Genomic DNA, 17,562 nt, shown 5'->3' on the forward strand with positions numbered 1-17,562 from the left:
ATGACATAGGGGAACCCATCAAGTTCAATTACATCAAGTGTAATTGGCCAAAAGGCCTATAAGATATGGAGATGGAGTTCCACCATGAATTGCCATCTCACATATGTTCGCAACCAAAACAGTCCCAGAAGGACTTCTAGCTATGTGTGCAAGTTGGACAGGGTTCTTGGCATTGCACCATGGTTGTGTGGGGTTAGCTGGGATTCCTCCTGGGTGTCCTGCTGTTGCTTACTTTAACAGTGATCTGTTTTATGGACAACTTTACTCATATAAGACGGTTTTCATCTCCTGCTTGAAATGTTTACTTAGAGAGCTTTAAATTTCTCGCTTGAATGGTCCAAGGAATAAAAGAAACACAACAAAAAGTGTCCTTGGCCAATCTGATAGCCACTGGTGAAGGAAAGCAGCATTGTGATATTTTTTCCAGAGGGCACAACCTCTGGAAGAACAAGACACAAAAATATGATCAATATTATTAACAGGAGCAAAACAGATCTCTGGGATATCTGCTCTTGATTATTTTTACCTGTTTTGCCTTCTGTTATGTAAAATAATAAAAAAAAACTTCATGCCAAATTTCAATGACAAAACGTCCATTTAAGACAAGATTAAGAAACTCCTTCTGGTCTGTAATTTTTTGTTTACTGATTTTCTCCATTAAGCTAACAGCATTATCCAAGCTTAATATAAAAAAATGAGCATGAATAAAAATTAGGTCTTAGAAAGCAATGAATGAGCTAACCCTCAATCAGTTACCCCCCTCCCCCCCTGCCACTCCAGCTATTAAAATATGCTTACTCCATCCTGTTTCTACATGGTTGGAACAAATGTCATTTAAAACTTTGTTTAAACACACAAATCTGTCTGTCAAGTTTATATTTATGTAGAAAGTCATGCTGCCTGCAGACCTGCTAATTTTTGTTTGGCCTAGAGACACTAAAATCAGAATTTGGAAGTTAGTTTTCCTGTTTAGACATATTTAGATTGGAGTTCTGTCTAGGTTACCAGTGGGTTCTTAGAAACGCATTATATCTTTCTGGAAATGCATTTCTAGACGCAAACAAGAAAGGTAAAACCCATTTTGGAAAAGGATTCAAGTAACCAGTACCTTCATCATAAACCACATACGATTCTGTAGTTCCCGTTATATCTGCATCAAACCCTGAGAATACATCTATGGAAAAAAGAATACATTCAAACAGTGAAACAGATTCTCTTTCATTCAATGGCTATTGATTATCCCTATCTAAAGCCAGTGGCTTTTATTGTAAAGTACTGATCAAACAACAAATGGATCTCTATGCTGAACTGCTTTGGAAGGATAAAGAACAAGGTGGAATTTGTGGAGATAAATTTAGATGCATCATTTTTGCCAAAATATCACCTTTCATTTAACTAGATGCCAATATGGTAGTGAAAACTTGGGTGGGGAAGACACATTTTGTTTACATTTTGTTGACTTTTGCCCTCACTGCAATATATATGTTTTCCCATAGGAATCGGCATTAGCTACTCACTTATAGGAAATTAATAAATAGAGGGATGGAAAGATGTTCCACGATTAATTATTGATTGTTAAGAAGCACCCATAGCTCTTGTTTGAATAACTCTTTTCTGCATTCTCTCAATCAGTCTACAGAAAGAAAGTTTAGATTTTTTTTTTTGCATAATTAAACACATTTATCAGAAATCTATTTCAAAACATTAAGCTATAGATATTGATCATCAAGCAGCACAATGAGACAAAAGATGGCATATACAGACCTAGAAACATATATCGTATCTGTCTGGAGTAACTACTATATTACACTGTTAAAGCTCTATATAAGATACTCATTGCCACCTAAACAACAATCTACTGCTAGAAAAAATTCACATGAATCAGAATCATTGTTAAGGCAGTCGTCTTCAGTTTGATATTCTCCAATGTGGTGGCTAAGATCAATGAGCATACTGGCAAAGGATGAAGGGAAATGTTGTCCAACACCACTAGAAGATATTACGATGTGGAAGCTGGTAAATCTAAATAGTCCACTTCGATTATTCAACATCAGTTGCAACACAGCCTGAACAATGGCCTCATTTCTAAGCCTAAGATCTTCATCTTGGGTCACTTTCAAACTTAAGAAGAAAAATACAATTTTAGGAGCCATGCCAAAGCAAATCCTGGAAGGGACAAAACAAAATTGACCAATCATTCTTCTAGAGCTGAATTGCCAATAATTCTTCTTTGGCATATATTACCCACTTCATCTTTCTTCCTAGATCTCTTCATAGACTGAACTCAACATGTGGAAAGGATCAAAAAGGATCATCTAATCATAAAAGGTAACCTAAAGGGCCTTTCACAGTCTCGTGAATTCTGATTACAGCTAGTTCAAGAGAATGCTTCCTTTACTAAACTTTTTTTTTTTAAAAAAAGAATGCGGCCTATAAATTACTGGTTCCTTAATACGCTCATTACTGTTCATGTTTATGGGCCTCTATTTTCCAATAACATGATTTTCCAGTAACATGATAGAATGTTAAAAGTGGATAAAAGTGGATTTAATGTTGTCTATAGTTCTTCAAAGATGTTGAACCGTCTGGGATTTCACTGCCGCATCATTTGGGCTTCCCAAATGTTCCTTGTCTGTGAAACACAACCGTCTCTGCTAAACTCATTTTTATAAAACCCCAAGGAGAAAATTGGACCAAAGGATTTGAGTGAAACCCACAGCAGCATTCTTTTCACACCGCATTTTCCTGAGTCCATTTGGAAGCCGTCAATTGTTCGGATTCCTGAGAAATGACAAAGTGCTTGACCCAAAATACTGCTGCATTTTTCCATCCTCAGAGAACTTTCTGGAAGGGCTGCTGGAAGATTATATTGATTATATTTGGTGGGACTGTGGTAAAGCTGTTATCTTCTATCTTCCAGCATCACACAAGGAAGAAGTAACATTCTTGCAACACATTGGCCACTGCTTCTGCCAACTAGCCAGCATTCAGAAGATGTTCATCACATTCAACGAGAGCTGCCCAGGGACACCTCAGATGCTCGGTCGGTAAGTAGCAAAAATAATTCACTCAATATCTGGCCTGTCGGCATGTCCATCTGAATGGTTGGCAAACCCAAAGCTCTTGAAATCCTGGTCTTTTGAACAGAGTCAAGTTTTGTATATTCCAGACTGGTTCTTGAACAGCTGTGCTTTCAACCATGAATGACAGCGTGTAAAGAGCAACATTAAGGCTGTTGGAGAAGTGGTAGCTGGAAAGATGAGAGATAGAGAGATTGCATTTCAAAATATGATTTAGGCAGATCTCTGCATATGCATCACCAAAACAAACATCTCTGCATATATACACAAATAATTTCTATTACAGAGAGAATTCCACTGACATCTGTGTTCTCATTTATTCTCTCTACATCTACATCTACAGACAAACCCTCCTTTTAATTCTTTTTCTTAAGTTAGAATACGTATGTACTGCCCAATCCTAGAAGTTTTAACCTATGAGTCATGAAATGTTCAAGTGCACTACACTGACTTTTTCAAGTCTAATATCAGTGTAAGACTAGTTTTTTCTTTGTGAACCATCCCTTATTATTACTGTACTGCTATTGTTGACAATATCTATTCAACCTTTCTTCTAAGAATTCAAGACAATCTACATAGTAGACTCCTCTTAAATCACTGGCAACTTAAGCTGACATGGCACATTATGACATAAACATATAAAAGCTGCCACTTCTGTCAGGACAGCTGATGGAAATATGGTAGATGAATTGCAGCATACACATCATGCCCATGTCAGCATTCTACCCCCTGTGGTCCCTGTTCTATTTTAGCCACTGTAACATCTCATAAAATATAAAATATGCTCCAGATCAACAATGCTCATGGCAGATAGGTAGAAAGACAGACAGATATTGCAGGATCCAATCTGGGTCATTCACCGGGACCAGAGGTGACCAATCCAGATTGGATCCTGCAACAGTACCCTGGGACATGTATATTTACCTTCATTCATGACAGACAGATATTGATACGTAAATTCAAGATATCATGAGAGAATAAAATCTGTAGGTTCTTTATAACCATAATTTTCTAAAAGTCACTTTTAATTATTGTTTATACTCATAACATGAGGATGTCCACAGTTTAAAAGGAATCTATTCTCTGTCATGAACACTGGAAATCTCTGCCAATGCCTTTTCATAAGAGTAAGCATATAACTTTTCAGAAATTTCTCTTCAGAAAGAGTAAGCATATAATTTTTTCAGAAAGTTTTCAGCATTTTTTTTTCAAAAACTAGATATGGGTTTGTGTTCTTGATTGAAAAACTCCATTTCAAATGATGACGATTTCTAAGAGCTAAATAATTATTTGTGGCTCGCTGTTTTTTGTTTTTAAACTTTTACTAGATGTAAGTTCATTATTTTCTCTTACTCACCCAGTTAGGTTTAGAAAAGCTACCACCAAATTGGTTCTTCTTAGATGTGTTGATCTATGGCCACACTTAGGATTTGTAGACCAGCACATTTTGAAGGCCACGCTGGGAAAGCTGAATTAGCACTTTCTTCCTATGATAATTACTGCTATAATGCCCTTCTAATAATAATGGTCATTCTTTGTTCCTGTTGCATATTTTAGCAGAGCAAATTACATACTCATAACTTAAATAGTGTTGCATGGAAGAGGATTGCATTATGTTGCATGTAGAATTGGAAGGCAACTTTCAAAACAATTTTCAATGCAGCACAGAGGGGCAGTTTCTAGGAACAGCAAAGTCCATGGCAGATGTTGCTAATCTCCAGTTTCTAGTAAACTTTGTCATAGATTATACTGGGTAAGTTGTTAGAATTTGCAACTAACCCCACAGGGTTTGGTCGGTAGTACAAAAAACAATAAGTAATGCCATTCAGAAAAAATAAAATAAAACATATAAATATAGCTGACTTACCTAATACCATTTTGGAGATAAGAAAACTTTGGCCATCTCTTGCTTTCACTTTGCAGTTTTGGTTTATCTTTCAAAATCATGGTCAATTGCTTGGTCCTTTGACTCTAGTTTCTTCTGTGTTGCCTTTAAAGGATTCCAGATCCCACACTTAGAGGCAATTTTGTAGGTAAGGTCTGGAAATAGTTTATCACCCTGCTAAATGTAAGTAACCATTTCATGATGTTATATTTATTTACTTATAGCATTTACTTATCACTTTTTTCTCTCTCTACAGCACTTACAGTATATGCTGCTCCAATGAAAGACTCTGGGCATTTTACATATCAAATCTTAACACATTCAATAAAACCAACCAATAAAATCATCCATAAATAAATGCAGCTGGCCCAATACTTTGCGTTCTACACCACAAAGGTCCATTCTGCCTTCTCGGAAATCAACAGAAAGGGGGCTATCCTGGGCCCAGAGTATAAACCAGGGGTGAAATGCTCCCGGTTCGGACCGGCTCGGGCGAGTAGGTAGCAATGGCAGCGGGCAGTTCGGAGAACCGGTAGCAAAAATCCCTGCCCCCGCCCCTCATGCCCAGCTGAGCCACTCGATCATCAGAGGCTTTTTTTCTTTTAAATGCCTCTGATGAGCCAAGCTCAGATGAGCCAAGCTCTGACAATCCCAGCTGAGTTGCCTGATCGGCAGAGGGTTTTTTAAAAGCCCTCTGATGATCAGGCAACTCATCTGGGATCGTCAGAGCCTTTCGAAAGCATTTTTTACATGGTTTTAAAATGTAAAAAATGGTTTTAAAAGTAAAAAAAAAATTGGCCACGCCCACCCAGTCACATTACCCCACCACCACCAAGCCACACCCACAGAACCAGTAGTAACAACTTTTAGATTTCACCACTGGTATAAACTCTCCCTAAGGCAAGAGAAGGGCCTGTGAGATGAGGGTAGAAATCTTCAACACAGCTTCTTAGTTTACACACACAGTTTAGTGTCCATTTGGGGAAGATAATCCTGAGGTCATAAGGATCCAAGGCATAAGAGCTTTATACGTCAGAACTAGCACACTGGAAACATATTGGCAACCTACTCAGTATCAGAGTTACCTTGGTGAAATGGTTCTTGCATTACATTCTGCTCCAACAGGAGTTTCTGAGGAGTCAAAGGTAAGACTATTGCACATGATCACAATTCAAGCAGTGTCGTCAAGACACGAAAGTCAGTCTCTAATGCATTAGGCATGAAAGCCAGTTGCATGATTTTGGGGCAATTAGTCTCTCTCAACCCAACTCACTCAACAGAGAAAAATAAGAGGAGGAAAGAGTATTAGGTATGTTTGTTACAGGGGTGAAATCCAGCAACTTCTGACAGGTTCTAGAGAACTGGTAGCAGAAATTTTGAGTAGTTCGGAGAACCAGTAGTGGAAATTTTGAGTAGTTTGGAGAACCGGCAAATACTACCTCTGACTAGCCCCAGAGTGGGGTGGGAATGGAGATTTTGCAATATCCTTCCCCCCAGGAGTGGGGGGGGGAAATGGGGATTTTGCAGTATCCTTCCCCTGTCACGTCCACCAAGCCACACCACGCCCACCAAGCCACGCCCACAGAATCGGTAGTAAAAAAAAATAGAATTTCACCACTGGTTTATTACCTTGGGTTATTTATAAAAATAATAAAGGTGGATATACAGTAAATCTAAAACAATTAAATGAAATTTGCTCCAAGAATGTTTTTAATTGGCAAACTAGTTGAAGTTGGGCAAAATCTAAAAAAGTTGGGTTTCACTAGCTGTTCTATGCAGGTCCAGAACCATCAGATTGCTGTCCTGCTCCTTCATGAGGAGTGAAATCCTACCCAAAAAAGGAGCTAGCAGGGAGTCAGATGGTTTCTGGATAAAAAGCAAACTAAGTGGGCATTCAAAACTGAAGAAAGGAAAAAAAATTCTCTGTTTCTGAAAATGATGAAGAAAATCTTTCCCTTCTTCTTAACGTTTTTCTTAACGTTTAATTAAGGATACACAGCACAGAACTTACCGTTGATAAACAATTGATTATACTGATGCCATGTCAGTGTGGGAAGTGATACTATACATTACAGGGACTGACAGAAGAATTTTAAGTGACTTCTGTATGATCAATGTATATGAGAGTTAAGACAGTGATTATATTAATAGAAGAGCAGTCAGGTTTGAGAGAGATTATTATATACAACATACACATACACATACCCTCAGTGCTGATGTGATACAAGCTTAATCACAGAACAGGAGCCCAACTTGAAAATAAATTGTTTTGTATAGTTAATGTCTTTCTCCTTTAACTTTTGCTTAAAAACTCTCTATCTGCATAAAGGTCTCTATCTACCTAAAGCATGTTTTAAAAAAAAATTGGTCTTATTTCCTCCTTTTGCTGGTTTACACAGCTCAACAATTTGTCACTGCAACCGATGTGAGAGAACAGGGAATCATTTCTTCTTCCTCAACTACTAATTCAAGCTTTTGATAGCTTGAATCTTACCTGCTTTGTTAGCCCAGCAGCTGGAAAGCCTTGCTGGAAAGCAAGCACCTTTCCCACATGTCACAACTTTTGTTGTAGATATACTCAAAGATATTGCTGATGTTTAGCCAACATAAGAGAGGGTACCTTCTGAGTAGCATTCAGGCAGGCCATCCGAGTCTAATACAAAATTCCCCTGTTCATCGTTCTCTGTGTGGGTGCCTGGAGGACAGGTAGGTCGTGGTTTCTCTGTTGGTGGCACAGTGGTTGTAGGTTCAGGAGTAGTTGTACTAATTGTAGTTGTAGGTTCGGGAGTCGTCGTAGGTTCAGGAGTTGTTGTAGTTGTTGTGGTATAAGGAGTGGTGGTTTTTTTAACCATTTCAAGGCCTATCAATGGCTTACCTCCAAGACTTATTATTGGCTTATCCTGTGCATTTGCTACAGGTTTGCTAAATCTTCCATGTCCAAACAAAGGTAAGCCATCTGGACTTACTACTGGAGCTCCTTTAGAATCTATCAGAAGACAAGAAGAGGGAATTGTACTTCAACCACTGCCGTATGATATTAGGAATTGGGAAGTACTGGATTTAAGTGAGATCATTGTCTAGAAAATCGGACACATGCAATTTAAGATGCAGGAACTATTGAACATTTAAATAATCATTCTCAGGGCTGTAGTTCCATTCTGTAAAACATACTACAGGTAGTCCTCGACTTATGACCACAATTGAGCCCAAAATTTCTGTTGTTAAGTGAGACATTTGTTAAGTGAGTTTTGCCCCGTTTTATGACCTTTCTTGCCATAGTTGTTAAGGGAATCCCTGGAGTTGACATGTTAGTAACCTAGTTGATAAGTGAACCTGGTTTCTCCATCGACTTTGCTTGTCAGAAAGTTGTAAAAGGGATCACATGACCTTGGGACACAGCCCAAGGTCATATATATGACTCAGTTGCCAAGCATCTGAATTTTGATTACATGATCATGGGGATGCTGCAAAGGTCATAACTGTGAAAAACGGTCATAAGTCACATTTTTCACTACCATTGTAACTTTGAATGATCAATAAACAAAATGTTGTAAGTCGAGAATTGCCTGCATACAAAATCTTTAGATAGCAATAGCACTTAGATTTATATACCGCTTTACAGCCCTCTCGCCCCCAACAATCTGGGTCCTCATTTTACCTACCTCGGAAGGATGGAAGGCTGAGTCAACTTTCAGCTGGTGAGAATCAAACTTCTGGCAGCCGGCAGTCAGCAGAAATAGCCTGCAGTATACTGCACCACCGTGGCTCAGCACCCCCTCCTAATATCCTTAGCACCCCTTCCTAATATACTGACTTCTTCCAGGAAGCCCAACAGAACTACTGATTCTTCTGCTTCAATTATTATTTTCCATATGGTGAACAAACCTTTTAATAAAAAGATTGATGCGGCAATTATTCATTTAGATCAAAATGCCTTTCATAAGACACACAGCAGCCATCACCAGTCCTCTCGATCTTATTTAATTTTGTGAGAAACAGCAGACTGTTGAGGCTACCACTGTTGCTCAATTAAATGCAGCAGCTGTTGTCAAGAGACCAAGCTGTGTTACCAAACTACAAAAAGGCAAGTGGTATATTTCACAAGGAACGCTACTTCAAGACAGTGACACATTTTACCCAAATCATTTATTTTGGGAGGCAGAGGTGTAGAGGCTCCATTTCAGCCAACAATGAACTGACATCCAAAGAGCAGTAAACAGAGAAGCACATTTTAAACTCTTTTGATGGCTTCCTGATGTACATTTTGCTTAATAGATGAGTTTTATTGAGAGGTGAAAAAAAAGGGCTCATATGATCAGATCGCTTTGCCTTGTCCTAGGTATGTTATCTGAATAATGTGAGTAATCTCTAGTTCTAGGAGTTGCCTTGGCTTCCAGTATGCTTCCAGGTACGATTCAAATTAATGATTGCCACCATTAAAGTCTTCACAACTTAGGACTAGGTTATTTACAGAGCTATCTCACTCCATGATTGTTTCTACCTGTCTTATCCAATCTGGTAGGAAGCAGGGGTGAAATGCTCCCGGATCGGACCAGATCGCCCGATCCAGTAGGTTCTTGGCCGTTGGTTCAGCGATCCAGTAGCGATGGTGGAGTGAAGCTCCGCCCACCCACCCGAGTGTCATTACTTCCTGGTTTTAACCAGGAAATAATGTGTTTTTGCACATGCGCAGAAGGTCTGCGCACGCATGTGACGCGCGCATGCACTTCTGAACCGGTAAGGAAGGTAAGTAGATTTCACCCCTGGTAGGAAGAGGTGCCATCAGCTAGAGAGTGACAGCTGGCAGGGCCCAGAAGGAGAGTCTTTTCTGCTGTTGTTCCCATTGCCCCTAAGTTTAGATTGGCTCCATCCAATCTAAAGGCTATGAAAACCTGGTTTTATGCTTGAGCCAGGATCCCTGGGCACGAGTTAGAGCCCATCACCTGGTTGTATGGATGATGAATTAGATCATGCCCAGTTGCTATGTGTTTTTATTTTGATTCTCAATTACAGGTAGTCCTCGACTTGTGACCACCACTGAGCCCAAAATTTCTGTTGCTAAGCAAGATAGTTAAGTGGATTTTGCTCCATTTTGCAACTTTTCTTGCTACAATTGTTAAGTGAATCCCTGCAGTTGTTAAGTTAGTAACATGGTTGTTAAGTGAATCTGGCTTCCCCATTGACTTTGCTTGTCGGGAGGTTGCAACAGGTGATCACATAACCCAGGGACATTGCAACCATCATAAATATGACTCACTTGCCAAGCATCTGAATTGTGATCACATGACTGTAGGGATGTTCCAATAGTCATGTGAAAAACAGTCACGAATCACTTTTTCAGTGTCGTTGTAACTTTGAATAGTCACTGTATGAACCAAGGATTCCCTGTATTTCACATTCTCAGTTGTTTTACTGTAAGCTGCTTGGAGCCACATAAAAGTGAGATGGGCAGGTATATAAATCAAGTTAGACAACCAATAATTTATTTACTTTCAGGTTTTATCACATTGTAGAATTCTTTGGGAAGTTTATTGGACAAAATAAGCCTTAATCATACCGTAGAACATCAGAATACAACGTACCAACGACAGTGCGGCCATCTCCACCTAATTTTACTCTGAGAGGTTTTCCTTGGGAGTCTTGGAGAAATCTCCCTTCGGCATTCAGCACCAATCCTCGGTCAAGATCTACAATCTAAAAGCAGTATGTTGATTGAAATGTCCTCCAACTCAAAGGAACATAAAATTAAATATTTCAGATATTTTAAAAGATCTGCCTACCCACTTTACTCCTTGCGGACCACTTATTATTTTTTGTCCATTTCGTTTTCCATTATTATTTGGAACTATTTTATTATTTGGATCTGTTTTTGTCTTCAGGTTGGATCTCCCACTGTTACCTGAAAAACACACATGGTGAAAACATACAGCATTCAAACATTTGGAGACAAAATTACAATTCACGGCATTAAACTCAAATCTTTTCAACTTGACAAAATACCCTTCATAAATGGTATTTATGCATAAATGTGTCTTTCAGGTATACATACAGTACACTGCTTAACTTAGGTTATCTAATCATATTGGGTTAATAAATGTCTGTACAAAGTGTGTTTGCATGTTTCATATCGCCACTACTATTTCAGTGTTCATTTACACATTGTATTTGTATTTTGCTTTGCTTTACAATTCTGTATACTACCTAAATACATAAAACTTATGTGCTTTCTAATAAATATGTTTCTTTAATTAACCTAGCATATGAAACATCTAAAAAACATAAGAAACACCCATCTACCAGGAATCAAGACTATCTAATATGATTATTGATTCCTAGACAAAAATATGGCTTTCTTAGTGAGAGAGGATGACAAAATGATTTTCACTGAAAGACCAGTTCCATGATATCTGTGGGAAGAACTGTGCATATGTTCAAAAGGACTGCCAAATCTTTATGACACAAAACTAAGAGATTGGCTCCAAAACAAACTAGTTTCCTCTAATGAGATTCTTACAGCCCAAAGGTAAAACTTTTCTCTTTCGATTTAAATAGAAAGTTATGAATTTTATCTCACCTTGTCTATGAGGAAATCGAAACTGATGTCGTTGAGAAGGATTTAATAATCTTGAGTTCTGTATTCGTTGAATAGGAGGCACTGAGGGAGAAGTTGAGGGATGTGTTGGAGAAACACTAGAAGTCAAGCGACTATGAGAAGACACAGATTCAGATATGTGTGGCAAAGTCAAGTTTAATTTCGGCAAGGATTTCAGTTTGTTAGAAATTTGTGAAGTCTTGGCTGATGAAGACAAAATAGGATCTTTGTCTACATCCGATTGGTCATAGTCTTCATCATCATCATCATTATTTGAAACCGACTGATGTATTTTTGAGGAGGGCAGTTTTGTAGGGGTTGGTTGGAAAAGTCCATGCTTTTTGTTTATTTGGGATGCTATCCTACTTGAAATTCTAGACCCAGATGGATAATGGGGCTCTGAAAGGCGAGTTTGTTTCAAAGAAGTTTCTCTACTGTATTGATAATCTCTGATTGTGTCTTTGGAAGAGGTAGATATTGGCTGTACATATTTAGATCTTTGGGAAGATGAAGGCAATTTATACATATCAGAGGTAACTTCGGTAGAAGTTATATCCCTTGACCCAGCTTGTTTTTCTGGTAACAACTGAGTTGGAGATCTTTCATCAGTTCTATCAAACCGAGAATTAAAATGATTTGAAAGAGAGCGAGTTCTTCCCTGAGACAAAGATGTAGGTATTCTTCTAGATATGGGAACTTCTTTGGCAGGTGTTAAAAGAGATCCTCTTTGTTCCTCTTTAACATTTGTTTCCTTGTCTTCTGAACCGTCATTATCAGTAAGTTCTTTGTCATTCTTTGAAAGCGATGTCAGATCACTTCTTGAGTTTAAGGAGGATCGGACTTGTGCCCAATCAGTTAATGCTTTTGAGGAACGAATGGATTCTGCCATTTTGCGGGATAAAGCAGTGCTTGGTTTCTTTGACAAAGATGGTGTTTGTTTTGTCCTAGGAGATGTAGTCTTGATCTTGAGGTCATCAAGTTGAGACCAGGAAGTAGGAGAATGTCGAGGAAATGATTTTTCTGTAGATATTTTTGAGGAATATGTATCTGTGGTTCCTTTTTCTTGATTATGGTTATTTTCTTGGGTGTTTACAAGATTAGGTTTGTTAGTAGGCATAACTCTGTGGTGACTCTTAGTTTCAGCCACAAATTTCCTTTTGAAATCATCTACTGAAGAAGACTGCTTAGAAATGGGTGGTGAGTAACTACGGAGAGGAGTGGATGGTAGAGGATTTTCATTTTTACTTCCCTGTTTTTTATTGATATTGAAATTAGACCTAAGACTACTACTGCCAGATGCTAAACGAGAACTAAATTGAGGATGAACTTTGGAAGACTGTGTAGCAGAAGGATCTTTGAGTGCTTGCATTCTTGCATCATGATTATTAGTAGCTCTATTTGCAAATCTGTTAGAAGTAATAACAGATCTATATTTTAATAAATCAAAGCGTTCCGACGTAGCCAGACCTGAAGAGGGCCTAAAATTTGGTCTAGAATATGATGAGCCTTGTTTGTCTTCTTCATCACCTTCTTTTTCACTCTTTTCATTTTCACCATCATCAGAATTCTCTCTTCCCTTGGACTTATGTTTATCAGAAGATAAAACACGTGAATGAGGTAAAGTATGGGTAGCAGCAGCAGAAACAGCAGAGGTAGTTATTTTTGGATCTCTCAATGCATGGCGATTAGCATATGTGAGAGGCTTTGTTTGCACAGATGGAGATGAACCTCCCTGAGGAGATGTCCTGGAATTTAATTTCTGCTCTCTTTTTTCTGTTCCTCTGTTCTTATCGCTATCAGGACTATCACTGGTATCAGGCGTAATTAGTTTGTAAGAGAAGTGATGTGAATGATTTTGAGACTTTGCAGCTGCCGTTGGTGAAGGAGATTTAATTGATATAGAAGGAACACGCAATTTGGTGGGTCTATTATGAATTGTTTTCTGAGATGCAGACAGTTGTTTATTTGAAAGTAAAACTGACTGACTCTCTTCTGGAATTCCAGGAAATGTTGTTGGCTTATCCTCCAGATTGTCTAGTTGGTTGTTATTTTCATTATCTATTGGCAAATTATCTAAAGTAGCTTTAGGGACAGGAGAGAGGTTAGGTCTGTCCTGTCCTAGATTCTTTGTTTCATCCTCTGTATGTTTGGGAATGGAAGAAGATGGCTTATCAGTATTTGTTTGCCGTGCCCTTACTAATGTGCGTGTCCTGTGAAGTGCTTTATCTGAGGAGGTGAAAGTGTGTGCAGTTTTAATGGTGGAATGGGACTTAGCACTCCCTTTAACATTCTGAACTTTGGGTTGCATTGTTGATATTGCCTTGACAGAATCAACCATGTCTTCTGTAGAATGAGAAGCCATTTTCAGCTCTGCTTCTTTCTTTGAACTGTCTAAAACTTTATTCTTGGGATCAGAAACTGGATCTTCTTCAATATTTGTTTGTTGATTTGTCTTCAGTTCATCTGTATTGGCTAAACAAAGAGACAAGAGAGAAGTGAACACAAAAATAAAAAATTATTTTAGAAAAGAAAAGAAAGAAAAGAAAAGAAAAGAAAAAGAGAAAGAAAAAGAAAAAGAAGGAAGGAAGAAAGAAAAAGAAAGAAATAACATATCGCATTGTAATTATCACAAGATAGTTTTTAAAATAATAATTATGGTAAAATATTAAAATTAAAAGCTGATATGAATATTAATTAAATATTTTAAAATATGTGTTTTGGACATGAAAATTTAGCTTAACGTCAATTTTTAAAGACTTTTAGACTTTATTACTTTTTTTATTCTTGAGAAGAGTAAGGGAGGGGGGAAATGTCAGTTACTCAGCATTGGGACAAACTAAATGCCATCAGCTGTCCTTTTAGAAATTATATCTGATGTTAAACGCCACGCAATATGGTCACTATCAAAGTAAAAATATCAATCAGTTTCAAATATAACTCTCAGATATTAATTTAGAGAATATAGTCAAACATTGGAATCAGGAAACAAAGGAAAACATTTTGATGACATAAATTTGTTTGTGAACATTCTGATTGTGATAGACATACTATATTTTAATTACCCAGGGCAAGATGGAAATGGTACAAAGATAGCTTAATTGGATTAACCAATGGAATATGCCTAACCTCTGCCACCATCTAGACTCTGAAATCTAACTGAAAATCCCTGCAGAATCTGATGCCTAAAAGGATATGTTTTAGGATCCATCCAATTAAGGGCTGAATGAGCCTGCATGAGAAAGTTTTGCTCTGTCAAAAAAAAAAAAAATTCTTCAGAGATTATGTGCTGGAGGTAGAGTTACCTCCTGGTAAAAAGAGGTACAGTTGAAGCCAGTAGTGGGCAAGGCATTAGTAAGGGTGTACAGGAGCTGATTTTGGAGAGTCAATTGTTAATTTTTTTAAAAAAACATCTTTTGAGCCAGTTGGCTGCAGAAATGAGCCTCAATGTCTAATACATCAGTCAGATGTCCGATGGAGCAGCATGGTTGCTGCAGCCAGCAATCACCTCTTAAATATTAGCAGCACCTCTCTGATTATATAGGCAAAGTCCACTTCGCTGCTTTCACTCTTCCTCTTTTTATCACCTCATTTACCTGTCCCCCCTTTAAAAACCTCCAAGGCCAACAAAGGGGTCTGAAATTAGTGGGAGAGGGGGCTACAGAGATTTAAGAGCCATATCTGCCTTAGATGATTTCCTATGCCTACTCCTCAAACTATTCAATCATCTGGAAAGGAGCAGGGATTGTTCCAAAATTATCGAGACATGATAAATTTAAAAAGGAAACAAGAAGGGTGTGAACAATGGAGGCACTGTACTTACTTGCTGGCAGGGCGACACTGAAGGCTTTCGACTGAGGGCCTTGGCCTCTCCTGTTTCCAGCACGGATTTTGAAAATATAGCGCTCTCCAGGCTGCAGACCCTCCACTGAAGCAGATGTGGTGTCTCCCGGGTAGGAAATGGACTTTGCGCCGAAAGGTTTGAGTGCCGGAGCGTATGAGAGAATGTATTCTGAAACAATTTGGCAGACGGTTGGAAGGAGGAAACTGAAAACAATCCTGTTTCCAGCGGAAAGACTGTATGGGTAGGATGAATTAGAACGTGCATTACTAAAATTAATACACTGGCAATGCACGTCAAGTCAAAAGCTGGGGTATAAAAGATATTGCATTATATATAGATAGCAGTTGTGGTCAATTCTAATGTCCTGGGCAAGTGAATCTGTTCTGAATATATTAGTATAAAATGAACACTGTGTGGGTACTAAGAATGTATCAAGTGTGTGAATATGTGTGTGTACATATATACACATCGGGGTGGGTTTTACTTACCTTTACTACTGGTTCACAACGGGGCCACTGATGATGTCGGGGTCATCAGTGATGCATTCTGATGACGCCGGGGTCGGTGGGCGGAGCCTCCCGCCGGTTTTACTACCGGTTCTATAGAACCGGTGCAAACCGGGGGCAACCCATCACTGATACACATACATATACACGTACATACATAGCAGCACACATTAACATGAAATTCCGATGCCCGGCTTTAGAAAGAAGGAACTTGTTCAGATTAACAAGATGATCAGATTCACTCACTTAGTGCATTATAATTGATACTATCCTATACAGGTAGTCCTCGACTTACAACAGTTCATTTAGGGACATTTCAAAGTTACAGTGGCACTGAAAAAAGTAATTTATGACCATTTTTCACATTAATGACTGTTGCAGCATTGCTGCGGTCATGTGATTTACATTCAAATGCTTGGTGATTGATTCATATTTATGACGGTTGCAGTGTCTTGGGGTTATGTGATCCCTTTTTGCAACCTTCAATGGGAAAGCCAGATTCACTTAACAACCGGCGTACTAACTTACAACTGCAACAATTCACTTAACATGTATGGCAAGAAAAGTCGTATAATGGGACAAAACTCACTCAACAGATTTCTCACTTAGCAACATAAATTTTGGGCTTAATTGTGATCATAAGTCGACAACTATCTGTATGTACTATACAGTAGTGGCTAAAATTGTGGAAACCTTTTGGGAAAAGTGCATTTTCTAAAGCTAGCTAATAACACCACTTTTTGGGGGGGAGTAGTACCATAAAATTATATATCAATGGAAAGATAATTGTAATCAAGAATGTAATGCAATAACTTTTATGAAGGATTTGCTATTAGAATAGCAGTTACAGTATAAAGAAGAAAAGTGAAACAAATAGAACAAATGAGATATACAAATATTATCACCATGTCAGTTAATACTTAGTTGGGTAACCTTTAGCATGAATTCCGGCCTTACAACATCTTCCCATGGAGTGAACCAAGACTTTTAGTTCTGCAGCTGTTATAATGTGAAACCAACATTGAATGATTGCTTCTATTAACTGGGGTTTATTGCTGGGTCACTTCTGACTAACAAGTTTCTTTAGTTGGCTCCATAAATTTTCAATTGGGTTAAGGTCTGGGCCATTCCCAGGCCATTCCAGCAGTGGAATATGATTATCTTGAAACTCAAAAAAAAAAAAAAGTGGTTATTAGCCATCAAACCTCAAAAATACACTTTTCCCAAAAGATTTCCACAATTTTGGCTACTACTGTATATATCAATATAAGATGAACATACACTAAAATGAACATATTCACTTGCCCAATGCTTTAGAAATGATACTGCCACTGCTATTTTAAGCATGAAAAGATTATTGCATATACAAAATGAATGAAACTAACTAAAACCAAAACAAAGACGACACCTTCATGTTGACTAAAGATGCACGAGGATTGTGCCACCAGTGGTGATATCTAGGATACTTTCTAAGGCTTAATTTGTGTTACCTCATTAGAAAAGTGCTCTTCCCTTTGCATTCCTGATTGCACAAGAGCCTTGCATTAGCATTGCTAATGGTTCTGTGAAATAAACAATGCTAAATGAACTTGTTTTCACAAATTTAAAATACAGCATGACTGAATGACTTTTCAAGTTTATTAAGTTTATTAAGAAAA

At 38.1% G+C, this 17,562-nt stretch overlaps 1 protein-coding gene across 1 annotated transcript in view; it reads right to left on the reverse strand.

The window, feature by feature from the left end:
• Nucleotides 1–17,562, reverse strand: part of FNDC1 (fibronectin type III domain containing 1) — an 83,853-nt gene that overhangs the window by 28,866 nt on the left and 37,425 nt on the right. The window contains exons 7-12 of the mRNA XM_070951556.1: nt 15,378–15,566; nt 11,540–14,029; nt 10,746–10,864; nt 10,548–10,659; nt 7,586–7,951; nt 1,109–1,174 (exon numbers count right to left, since the gene is read on the reverse strand). Of these exons, the coding sequence (XP_070807657.1) occupies nt 1,109–1,174; nt 7,586–7,951; nt 10,548–10,659; nt 10,746–10,864; nt 11,540–14,029; nt 15,378–15,566 (3,342 nt within the window). The remainder of the gene's footprint in view (nt 1–1,108; nt 1,175–7,585; nt 7,952–10,547; nt 10,660–10,745; nt 10,865–11,539; nt 14,030–15,377; nt 15,567–17,562) is intronic.

This window comes from Pituophis catenifer, unplaced genomic scaffold (genome assembly GCF_029215685.1).
Source record: "Pituophis catenifer annectens isolate HBS135680 unplaced genomic scaffold, rPitCat1.0.hap2 SCAF_1, whole genome shotgun sequence".
NCBI classification, from domain to species: Eukaryota; Metazoa; Chordata; class Lepidosauria; order Squamata; family Colubridae; genus Pituophis; species Pituophis catenifer.